The sequence below is a fragment of the Heterodontus francisci genome, unplaced genomic scaffold (genome assembly GCF_036365525.1).
Source record: "Heterodontus francisci isolate sHetFra1 unplaced genomic scaffold, sHetFra1.hap1 HAP1_SCAFFOLD_480, whole genome shotgun sequence".
Classification (NCBI taxonomy): domain Eukaryota; kingdom Metazoa; phylum Chordata; class Chondrichthyes; order Heterodontiformes; family Heterodontidae; genus Heterodontus; species Heterodontus francisci.
Genome location: NW_027141172.1, coordinates 602,787 through 615,395, shown reverse-complemented (window position 1 = coordinate 615,395; position 12,609 = coordinate 602,787). Strand labels below are relative to the sequence as shown.

Below are 12,609 nucleotides of genomic sequence, written 5' to 3'. Positions count from 1 at the left end.
ATTGATTGGAACCTCCTTAGTGCAAATAGTTTGGATGGAGTAGTTTTTGTCAGGTGTGTCCAGGAAGGTTTCCTGACTCAATATGTAGATAGGCCGACTAGAGGGGAGACTATGTTGGACTTGGTGCTTGGCAACGAACCAGGCCAGGTGGCAGATCTCTTGGTGGGAGAGCATTTCGGTGATAGTGATCACAACTCCCTGACCTTTACTATAGTCATGGAGAGGGACAGGAGCAGACGGGATGGGAAAATATTTAATTGGGGGAGGGGGAATTACAATGCTATTAGGCAGGAACTGGGGAGCATAAATTGGGAACAGATGTTCTCGGGGAAATGCACGACAGAAATGTGGAGGTTGTTTAGGGAGCACTTGCTGCGACTGCTGGATAGGTTTGTCCCGATGAGGCAAGGAAGGGATGGTAGGGTGAAGGAACCTTGGATGACAAGTGATGTGGAACAGCTAGTCAAGAGGATGAAGGAAGCTTACTTAAGGTTGAGGAAGCAAGGATCAGACAGGGCTCTAGAGGGTTACAAGGTAGCCAGGAAGGAACTGAAGAATGCACTTAGGAGAGCTAGAAGGGGACATGAAAAAGTCTTGGCGGGTAGGATTAAGGAAAATCCCAAGGCGTTCTACACTTATGTCAGGAACAAGAGGATGGCCAGAGTGAGGGTAGGGCCGATCAGGGATAATGGAGGGAACTTATGCCTGGAGTCGGAGGAGGTAGGGGAGGTCCTAAATGAATACTTTGCTTCAGTATCCACTAGTGAGAGGGACCTGGTCGTTTGTGAGGACAGCGTGGAACAGGCTGATATGCTCGAACAGGTTGAGGTTAAGAGGGAGGATGTGCTGGAAATTTTGAATGATATGAGGATAGATAAGTCCCCGGGGCCAGACGGGATATACCCAAGGATATTACGGGAAGCGAGGGAAGAGATTGCTGCGCCTTTGGCGATGATCTTTGCGTCTTCACTGTCCACTGGAGTAGTACCGGATGATTGGAGGGCGGCAAATGTTGTTCCCTTGTTCAAGAAAGGGAATAGGGATAACCCTGGGAATTATAGACCAGTCAGTCTTACGTCGGTAGTGGGCAAATTATTGGAGAGGATTCTGAGAGACAGGATTTATGATTATTTGGAAAAGCATGGTTTGATTAGAGACAGTCAGCATGGCTTTGTGAGGGGCAGGTCATGCCTCACAAGCCTCACTGAATTCTTTGAAGATGTGACAAAACACATTGATGAAGGAAGAGCAGTGGATGTGGTGTATATGGATTTTAGCAAGGCGTTTGATAAGGTTCCCCATGGTAGGCTCATTCAGAAAGTAAGGAGGCATGGGATACAGGGAAATTTGGCTGTCTGGATACAGAATTGGCTGGCCCATAGAAGACAGAGGGTGGTAGTAGATGGAAAGTATTCAGCATGGAGCTCAGTGACCAGTGGTGTTCCACAGGGATCTGTTCTGGGACCTCTGCTCTTTGCGATTTTTATAAATGACTTGGATGAGGAAGTGGAAGGCTGGGTTAGCAAGTTTGCCGATGACGCAAAGGTTGCTGGAGTTGTGGATAGTGTGGAAGGCTGTTGTAGGTTGCAACGGGACATTGACAGGATGCAGAGCTGGGCTGAGAAGTGGCAGATGGAGTTCAACTTGGAAAAGTGTGAAGTGATTCATTTTGGAAGGTCGAATGTGAATGCGGAATACAGGCTTAAAGACAGGATTCTTGGTAGTGTGGAGGAACAGAGGGATCTTGGGGTCCATGTCCATAGATCCCTCAAAGTTGCCACCCCAAGTTGATAGGGTTGTTAAGAAGGCGTATGGTGTGTTGGCTTTTATTAACAGGGGGATTGAGTTTAAGAGCCGCGAGGTTATGCTGCAGCTCTATAAAGCCCTGGTTAGACCACACTTGGAATATTGTGTTCAGTTCTGGTCACCTCATTATAGGAAGGATGTGGAAGCTTTAGAGAGGGTGCAGAGGAGATTTACCAGGATGCTGCCTGGACTGGAGGGCATGTCCTACGAAGAAAGATTGAGGGAGCTAGGGCTTTTCTCATTGGAGCGAAGAAGGATGAGAGGTGACTTGATAGAGGGGTACAAGATGATGAGAGGCATTGATAGAGTGGATCGTCAGAGACTTTTTCCCAGGGTGGAAAGGGCTATCACCAGGGGGCATAATTTTAAGGTGATTGGAGGAAGGTTTCGGGGAGATGTCAGAGGTAGGTTCTTTACACAGAGAGTGGTGGGTGCGTGGAATGCACTGCCAGCGGTGGTAGTAGAAGCAGATACATTAGGGACATTTAAGCGACTCTTGGATAGGTACATGGATGATAGTAGAATGAAGGGTAGGTAGGTAGTTTGATCTTAGAGTAGGTTAAAGATTTGGCACAACATCGTGGGCCGAAGGGCCTGTACTGTGCTGTACTGTTCTATGTTCTATGAAACAGTTACTTCTTTCTTACTGTATCAAAACCCTTCATTATTTTGAACAACAAATCTCCTCTGAATCTTCTCTTCTCCAAGGTGAAAGCCCTGACTTTCCAATCTATCCACACCACTGAAGTCCCTCATCCCTGGAACTATTCTCAAACCTTTTCTGCACTCTCTCTAAAGCCTTCAAGCCTTCTCAACTTCCTAAAGTGCAGTGACCAGAACTGGACACAACATTCCCATTCAAGACAAACCATTGTTTGATATAGGTTCACGAAGCCTGCATGTCAATCACTATTATACTCCTGCGTTCAGGGAAATGTATAAGGTGAGGGGACCAGCCTACTGCAGGTGACTGTCTCACCATAGTAACTCCTCCAGAGGTATCCTGTAAGCACATGCCCTCCAGCGGTGCCATCCCAATGGTGGTCCCTTTAAACTTGATCCCCCTGCAAGAGGAAGGTTGTGTTAAGAACATAAGAATTAGGAGCAGGAGTAGACCATTCGGCCCATCGAGCCTGCTCCGCCATTCAATACAATCATGGCTGATATTAGGCTCCAATTCCACTTTCCCAACCACTCGCCATATTCCTCGAGTCCCTGAGAGATGAAAAATCTATCAATCCCAGCCTTAAATGTATTCAGTGATGGAGCATCCACAACCCTCTGGGATAGAGAATTCCAAAGATTCACAATCTTTTGAGTGAAGTATTTTCTCCTCATCTCAGTCCGGAATGATCGGCCCCTTATCCTGAGACTGTGTCCCCGTGTTCTAGATTCCCCGATCAGCGGAAATAATCTCAGTGTCGATCCTATCCAATAATCTCAGTGTCCATCCTATCCAATAATCTCTGTGTCCATCCTATCCAATAATCTCTGTGTCCATCCTATCCAATAATCTCAGTGTCCATCCTATCCAATAATCTCAGTGTATATCCTATCCAATAATCTCAGTGTCCATCCTATCCAATAATCTCTGTGTCCATCCTATCCAATAATCTCAGTGTCCATCCTATCCAATAATCTCAGTGTATATCCTATCCAATAATCTCAGTGTCCATCCTATCCAATAATCTCTGTGTCCATCCTATCCAATAATCTCAGTGTCCATCCTATCCAATAATCTCAGTGTATATCCTATCCAATAATCTCAGTGTCCATCCTATCCAATAATCTCAGTGTCCATCCTATCCAATAATCTCAGTGTATATCCTATCCAATAATCTCAGTGTCCATCCTATCCAATAATCTCAGTGTCCATCCTATCCAATAATCTCAGTGTCCATCCTATCCAATAATCTCAGTGTCCATCCTATCCAATAATCTCAGTGTATATCCTATCCAATAATCTCTGTGTCCATCCTATCCAATAATCTCAGTGTCCATCCTATCCAATAATCTCAGTGTCCATCCTATCCAATAATCTCAGTGTCCATCCTATCCAATAATCTCAGTGTCCATCCTATCCAATAATCTCTGTGTCCATCCTATCCAATAATCTCAGTGTCCATCCTATCCAATAATCTCAGTGTCCATCCTATCCAATAATCTCAGTGTCCATCCTATCCAATAATCTCAGTGTCCATCCTATCCAATAATCTCAGTGTCCATCCTATCCAATAATCTCAGTGTATATCCTATCCAATAATCTCAGTGTCCATCCTATCCAATAATCTCAGTGTCCATCCTATCCAATAATCTCAGTGTATATCCTATCCAATAATCTCAGTGTCCATCCAATCCAATAATCTCAGTGTCCATCCTATCCAATAATCTCAGTGTATATCCTATCCAATAATCTCAGTGTCCATCCTATCCAATAATCTCAGTGTCCATCCTATCCAATAATCTCAGTGTCCATCCTATCCAATAATCTCAGTGTCCATCCTATCCAATAATCTCTGTGTCCATCCTATCCAATAATCTCTGTGTCCATCCTATCCAATAATCTCAGTGTCCATCCTATCCAATAATCTCAGTGTCCATCCTATCCAATAATCTCAGTGTCCATCCTATCCAATAATCTCAGTGTCCATCCTATCCAATAATCTCAGTGTCCATCCTATCCAATAATCTCTGTGTCCATCCTATCCAATAATCTCAGTGTCCATCCTATCCAATAATCTCTGTGTCCATCCTATCCAATAATCTCTGTGTCCATCCTATCCAATAATCTCTGTGTCCATCCTATCCAATAATCTCAGTGTCCATCCTATCCAATAATCTCAGTGTCCATCCTATCCAATAATCTCAGTGTCCATCCTATCCAATAATCTCAGTGTCCATCCTATCCAATAATCTCAGTGTCCATCCTATCCAATAATCTCAGTGTCCATCCTATCCAATAATCTCAGTGTCCATCCTATCCAATAATCTCAGTGTATATCCTATCCAATAATCTCTGTGTCCATCCTATCCAATAATCTCAGTGTCCATCCTATCCAATAATCTCAGTGTCCATCCTATCCAATAATCTCAGTGTCCATCCTATCCAATAATCTCAGTGTCCATCCTATCCAATAATCTCAGTGTCCATCCTATCCAATAATCTCAGTGTCCATCCTATCCAATAATCTCTGTGTATATCCTATCCAATAATCTCTGTGTATATCCTATCCAATAATCTCTGTGTATATCCTATCCAATAATCTCTGTGTATATCCTATCCAATAATCTCAGTGTCCATCCTATCCAATAATCTCAGTGTCCATCCTATCCAATAATCTCAGTGTCCATCCTATCCAATAATCTCAGTGTATATCCTATCCAATAATCTCTGTGTATATCCTATCCAATAATCTCTGTGTATATCCTATCCAATAATCTCTGTGTATATCCTATCCAATAATCTCAGTGTCCATCCTATCCAATAATCTCAGTGTATATCCTATCCAATAATCTCAGTGTATATCCTATCCAATAATCTCTGTGTATATCCTATCCAATAATCTCAGTGTCCATCCTATCCAATAATCTCAGTGTATATCCTATCCAATAATCTCAGTGTCCATCCTATCCAATAATCTCAGTGTATATCCTATCCAATAATCTCTGTGTATATCCTATCCAATAATCTCTGTGTATATCCTATCCAATAATCTCTGTGTATATCCTATCCAATAATCTCAGTGTCCATCCTATCCAATAATCTCAGTGTCCATCCTATCCAATAATCTCAGTGTCCATCCTATCCAATAATCTCTGTGTCCATCCTATCCAATAATCTCAGTGTCCATCCTATCCAATAATCTCAGTGTATATCCTATCCAATAATCTCAGTGTCCATCCTATCCAATAATCTCAGTGTCCATCCTATCCAATAATCTCAGTGTATATCCTATCCAATAATCTCAGTGTATATCCTATCCAATAATCTCAGTGTATATCCTATCCAATAATCTCAGTGTATATCCTATCCAATAATCTCTGTGTATATCCTATCCAATAATCTCTGTGTATATCCTATCCAATAATCTCTGTGTATATCCTATCCAATAATCTCAGTGTCCATCCTATCCAATAATCTCAGTGTCCATCCTATCCAATAATCTCAGTGTCCATCCTATCCAATAATCTCTGTGTCCATCCTATCCAATAATCTCAGTGTCCATCCTATCCAATAATCTCAGTGTATATCCTATCCAATAATCTCAGTGTCCATCCTATCCAATAATCTCAGTGTCCATCCTATCCAATAATCTCAGTGTATATCCTATCCAATAATCTCAGTGTATATCCTATCCAATAATCTCAGTGTATATCCTATCCAATAATCTCAGTGTATATCCTATCCAATAATCTCTGTGTATATCCTATCCAATAATCTCTGTGTATATCCTATCCAATAATCTCTGTGTATATCCTATCCAATAATCTCAGTGTCCATCCTATCCAATAATCTCAGTGTCCATCCTATCCAATAATCTCAGTGTCCATCCTATCCAATAATCTCAGTGTCCATCCTATCCAATAATCTCTGTGTCCATCCTATCCAATAATCTCTGTGTCCATCCTATCCAATAATCTCTGTGTCCATCCTATCCAATAATCTCAGTGTCCATCCTATCCAATAATCTCAGTGTCCATCCTATCCAATAATCTCAGTGTCCATCCTATCCAATAATCTCAGTGTATATCCTATCCAATAATCTCAGTGTCCATCCTATCCAATAATCTCAGTGTATATCCTATCCAATAATCTCTGTGTATATCCTATCCAATAATCTCTGTGTATATCCTATCCAATAATCTCTGTGTATATCCTATCCAATAATCTCAGTGTCCATCCTATCCAATAATCTCAGTGTCCATCCTATCCAATAATCTCAGTGTATATCCTATCCAATAATCTCTGTGTATATCCTATCCAATAATCTCTGTGTATATCCTATCCAATAATCTCAGTGTCCATCCTATCCAATAATCTCAGTGTATATCCTATCCAATAATCTCAGTGTCCATCCTATCCAATAATCTCAGTGTATATCCTATCCAATAATCTCTGTGTATATCCTATCCAATAATCTCTGTGTATATCCTATCCAATAATCTCTGTGTATATCCTATCCAATAATCTCAGTGTCCATCCTATCCAATAATCTCAGTGTCCATCCTATCCAATAATCTCAGTGTCCATCCTATCCAATAATCTCAGTGTCCATCCTATCCAATAATCTCTGTGTCCATCCTATCCAATAATCTCAGTGTCCATCCTATCCAATAATCTCAGTGTATATCCTATCCAATAATCTCAGTGTCCATCCTATCCAATAATCTCAGTGTCCATCCTATCCAATAATCTCAGTGTCCATCCTATCCAATAATCTCAGTGTATATCCTATCCAATAATCTCAGTGTCCATCCTATCCAATAATCTCAGTGTCCATCCTATCCAATAATCTCAGTGTCCATCCTATCCAATAATCTCAGTGTCCATCCTATCCAATAATCTCAGTGTCCATCCTATCCAAGAATCTCAGTGTATATCCTATCCAATAATCTCAGTGTCCATCCTATCCAATAATCTCAGTGTATATCCTATCCAATAATCTCAGTGTCCATCCTATCCAATAATCTCAGTGTCCATCCTATCCAATAATCTCAGTGTCCATCCTATCCAATAATCTCAGTGTCCATCCTATCCAATAATCTCAGTGTCCATCCTATCCAATAATCTCAGTGTCCATCCTATCCAATAATCTCAGTGTATATCCTATCCAATAATCTCAGTGTCCATCCTATCCAATAATCTCAGTGTCCATCCTATCCAATAATCTCAGTGTCCATCCTATCCAATAATCTCAGTGTCCATCCTATCCAATAATCTCAGTGTCCATCCTATCCAATAATCTCAGTGTCCATCCTATCCAATAATCTCAGTGTATATCCTATCCAATAATCTCAGTGTCCATCCTATCCAATAATCTCAGTGTCCATCCTATCCAAGAATCTCAGTGTCCATCCTATCCAATAATCTCAGTGTCCATCCTATCCAAGAATCTCAGTGTCCATCCTATCCAAGAATCTCAGTGTCCATCCTATCCAATAATCTCAGTGTCCATCCTATCCAATAATCTCAGTGTCCATCCTATCCAATAATCTCAGTGTCCATCCTATCCAATAATCTCAGTGTCCATCCTATCCAATAATCTCAGTGTCCATCCTATCCAATAATCTCAGTGTCCATCCTATCCAATAATCTCAGTGTATATCCTATCCAATAATCTCAGTGTATATCCTATCCAATAATCTCAGTGTCCATCCTATCCAATAATCTCAGTGTCCATCCTATCCAATAATCTCAGTGTCCATCCTATCCAATAATCTCAGTGTATATCCTATCCAATAATCTCAGTGTATATCCTATCCAATAATCTCAGTGTCCATCCTATCCAATAATCTCAGTGTCCATCCTATCCAAGAATCTCAGTGTCCATCCTATCCAATAATCTCAGTGTCCATCCTATCCAATAATCTCAGTGTCCATCCTATCCAATAATCTCAGTGTCCATCCTATCCAATAATCTCAGTGTCCATCCTATCCAATAATCTCAGTGTCCATCCTATCCAATAATCTCAGTGTCCATCCTATCCAAGAATCTCAGTGTCCATCCTATCCAATAATCTCAGTGTCCATCCTATCCAATAATCTCAGTGTATATCCTATCCAATAATCTCAGTGTCCATCCTATCCAATAATCTCAGTGTCCATCCTATCCAAGAATCTCAGTGTCCATCCTATCCAATAATCTCAGTGTCCATCCTATCCAATAATCTCAGTGTCCATCCTATCCAAGAATCTCAGTGTATATCCTATCCAATAATCTCAGTGTCCATCCTATCCAATAATCTCAGTGTCCATCCTATCCAATAATCTCAGTGTATATCCTATCCAATAATCTCAGTGTCCATCCTATCCAATAATCTCAGTGTCCATCCTATCCAAGAATCTCAGTGTCCATCCTATCCAATAATCTCAGTGTCCATCCTATCCAATAATCTCAGTGTCCATCCTATCCAATAATCTCAGTGTATATCCTATCCAATAATCTCAGTGTCCATCCTATCCAAGAATCTCAGTGTCCATCCTATCCAAGAATCTCAGTGTCCATCCTATCCAATAATCTCAGTGTCCATCCTATCCAATAATCTCAGTGTCCATCCTATCCAAGAATCTCAGTGTCCATCCTATCCAAGAATCTCAGTGTCCATCCTATCCAAGAATCTCAGTGTCCATCCTATCCAATAATCTCAGTGTCCATCCTATCCAATAATCTCAGTGTCCATCCTATCCAATAATCTCAGTGTCCATCCTATCCAATAATCTCAGTGTCCATCCTATCCAATAATCTCTGTGTATATCCTATCCAATAATCTCTGTGTATATCCTATCCAATAATCTCTGTGTATATCCTATCCAATAATCTCTGTGTATATCCTATCCAATAATCTCAGTGTATATCCTATCCAATAATCTCAGTGTATATCCTATCCAATAATCTCTGTGTATATCCTATCCAATAATCTCAGTGTCCATCCTATCCAATAATCTCAGTGTCCATCCTATCCAATAATCTCAGTGTCCATCCTATCCAATAATCTCAGTGTCCATCCTATCCAAGAATCTCAGTGTCCATCCTATCCAATAATCTCAGTGTCCATCCTATCCAATAATCTCAGTGTCCATCCTATCCAATAATCTCTGTGTATATCCTATCCAATAATCTCTGTGTATATCCTATCCAATAATCTCTGTGTATATCCTATCCAATAATCTCTGTGTATATCCTATCCAATAATCTCTGTGTATATCCTATCCAATAATCTCAGTGTATATCCTATCCAATAATCTCAGTGTCCATCCTATCCAATAATCTCAGTGTCCATCCTATCCAATAATCTCAGTGTCCATCCTATCCAAGAATCTCAGTGTCCATCCTATCCAATAATCTCAGTGTCCATCCTATCCAATAATCTCAGTGTCCATCCTATCCAATAATCTCAGTGTCCATCCTATCCAAGAATCTCAGTGTCCATCCTATCCAAGAATCTCAGTGTCCATCCTATCCAAGAATCTCAGTGTCCATCCTATCCAAGAATCTCTGTGTATATCCTATCCAATAATCTCAGTGTCCATCCTATCCAATAATCTCAGTGTCCATCCTATCCAATAATCTCAGTGTCCATCCTATCCAATAATCTCAGTGTCCATCCTATCCAAGAATCTCAGTGTCCATCCTATCCAATAATCTCAGTGTCCATCCTATCCAATAATCTCAGTGTCCATCCTATCCAATAATCTCAGTGTATATCCTATCCAATAATCTCAGTGTATATCCTATCCAATAATCTCAGTGTATATCCTATCCAATAATCTCAGTGTCCATCCTATCCAATAATCTCAGTGTCCATCCTATCCAAGAATCTCAGTGTCCATCCTATCCAAGAATCTCAGTGTCCATCCTATCCAAGAATCTCAGTGTCCATCCTATCCAAGAATCTCAGTGTCCATCCTATCCAATAATCTCAGTGTATATCCTATCCAATAATCTCAGTGTATATCCTATCCAATAATCTCAGTGTATATCCTATCCAATAATCTCAGTGTCCATCCTATCCAATAATCTCAGTGTCCATCCTATCCAATAATCTCAGTGTCCATCCTATCCAAGAATCTCAGTGTCCATCCTATCCAAGAATCTCAGTGTCCATCCTATCCAAGAATCTCAGTGTCCATCCTATCCAAGAATCTCAGTGTCCATCCTATCCAAGAATCTCAGTGTCCATCCTATCCAAGAATCTCTGTGTATATCCTATCCAATAATCTCTGTGTATATCCTATCCAATAATCTCAGTGTCCATCCTATCCAATAATCTCAGTGTCCATCCTATCCAATAATCTCAGTGTCCATCCTATCCAATAATCTCAGTGTCCATCCAATCCAATAATCTCAGTGTCCATCCAATCCAATAATCTCAGTGTCCATCCAATCCAATAATCTCAGTGTCCATCCTGTCCAATAATCTCAGTGTATATCCTATCCAATAATCTCAGTGTCCATCCTATCCAATAATCTCAGTGTCCATCCTATCCAATAATCTCAGTGTCCATCCAATCCAATAATCTCAGTGTCCATCCAATCCAATAATCTCAGTGTCCATCCAATCCAATAATCTCAGTGTCCATCCAATCCAATAATCTCAGTGTCCATCCTATCCAATAATCTCAGTGTATATCCAATCCAATAATCTCAGTGTCCATCCAATCCAATAATCTCAGTGTCCATCCTATCCAATAATCTCAGTGTCCATCCTATCCAATAATCTCAGTGTCCATCCTATCCAATAATCTCAGTGTCCATCCTATCCAATAATCTCAGTGTCCATCCTATCCAATAATCTCAGTGTCCATCCTATCCAATAATCTCAGTGTCCATCCTATCCAATAATCTCAGTGTCCATCCTATCCAATAATCTCAGTGTCCATCCTATCCAATAATCTCAGTGTCCATCCTATCCAATAATCTCAGTGTCCATCCTATCCAATAATCTCAGTGTCCATCCTATCCAATAATCTCAGTGTCCATCCTATCCAATAATCTCAGTGTCCATCCTATCCAATAATCTCAGTGTCCATCCTATCCAATAATCTCAGTGTCCATCCTATCCAATAATCTCAGTGTCCATCCTATCCAATAATCTCAGTGTCCATCCTATCCAATAATCTCAGTGTCCATCCTATCCAATAATCTCAGTGTCCATCCTATCCAATAATCTCAGTGTATATCCTATCCAATAATCTCAGTGTCGATCCTATCCAATAATCTCAGTGTCCATCCTATCCAATAATCTCAGTGTCCATCCTATCCAATAATCTCAGTGTCCATCCTATCCAATAATCTCTGTGTCCATCCTATCCAATAATCTCAGTGTCCATCCTATCCAATAATCTCAGTGTCCATCCTATCCAATAATCTCAGTGTCCATCCTATCCAATAATCTCAGTGTCCATCCTATCCAATAATCTCAGTGTATATCCTATCCAATAATCTCAGTGTATATCCTATCAGCCCCTTCAGAATCTTAGATGTTTCAAAGATGCACAGCTCCATCATAACCTCCCTGCTCTTATATTCTATGCCTCGGCTAATAAAGACAAGTATCCCATATGCCTTCCTAGCCACCTTATCTACCTGTGCTGCTGCCTTCAGTGATCTATGGACAGGTACACCAAGGTCCCTCTGACCCTCTGTACTTCCTAGGGTCCTACCATCCATTGTATATTCCCTTGCCTTGTTAGTCCTCCCAAACTGCATCACCTCACACTTCTCAGGATTCAATTCCATTTGCCACTGCTCTGCCCATCATACCAGCCCATCTATATCGTCCTGTCATCTAATGCTTTCCTCCTCACTATTTATGACACCACCAATTTTCGTGTCATCTGCGAACTTACTGATCATACCTCCTATATTCACGTCTAAATCATTAATGTTGTTGCTATTACAGAGACTTGGTTGAGGGAAGGACAGGATTGGCAGCTAAATGTTCCAGGATTTAAAAGCTTCAGGTGGAATAGAGGGGGATGTAAAAGGGGTGGGGGAGTTGCATTACTGGTTAAGGAGAATATCACAGCTGTACTGCGGGAGGACACCTCAGAGGGGTCATGCAGCGAGGCAATATGGGTGG

At 40.9% G+C, this 12,609-nt stretch overlaps 1 protein-coding gene across 1 annotated transcript in view; it reads right to left on the bottom strand.

Moving 5' to 3' along the window:
* LOC137362382 (disintegrin and metalloproteinase domain-containing protein 33-like) overlaps positions 1-12,609 on the bottom strand; it is a 378,256-nt gene that overhangs the window by 143,530 nt on the left and 222,117 nt on the right. The window contains exon 10 of the mRNA XM_068026792.1: positions 2,786-2,870. Within this exon, the coding sequence (XP_067882893.1) occupies positions 2,786-2,870 (85 nt within the window). The remainder of the gene's footprint in view (positions 1-2,785; positions 2,871-12,609) is intronic.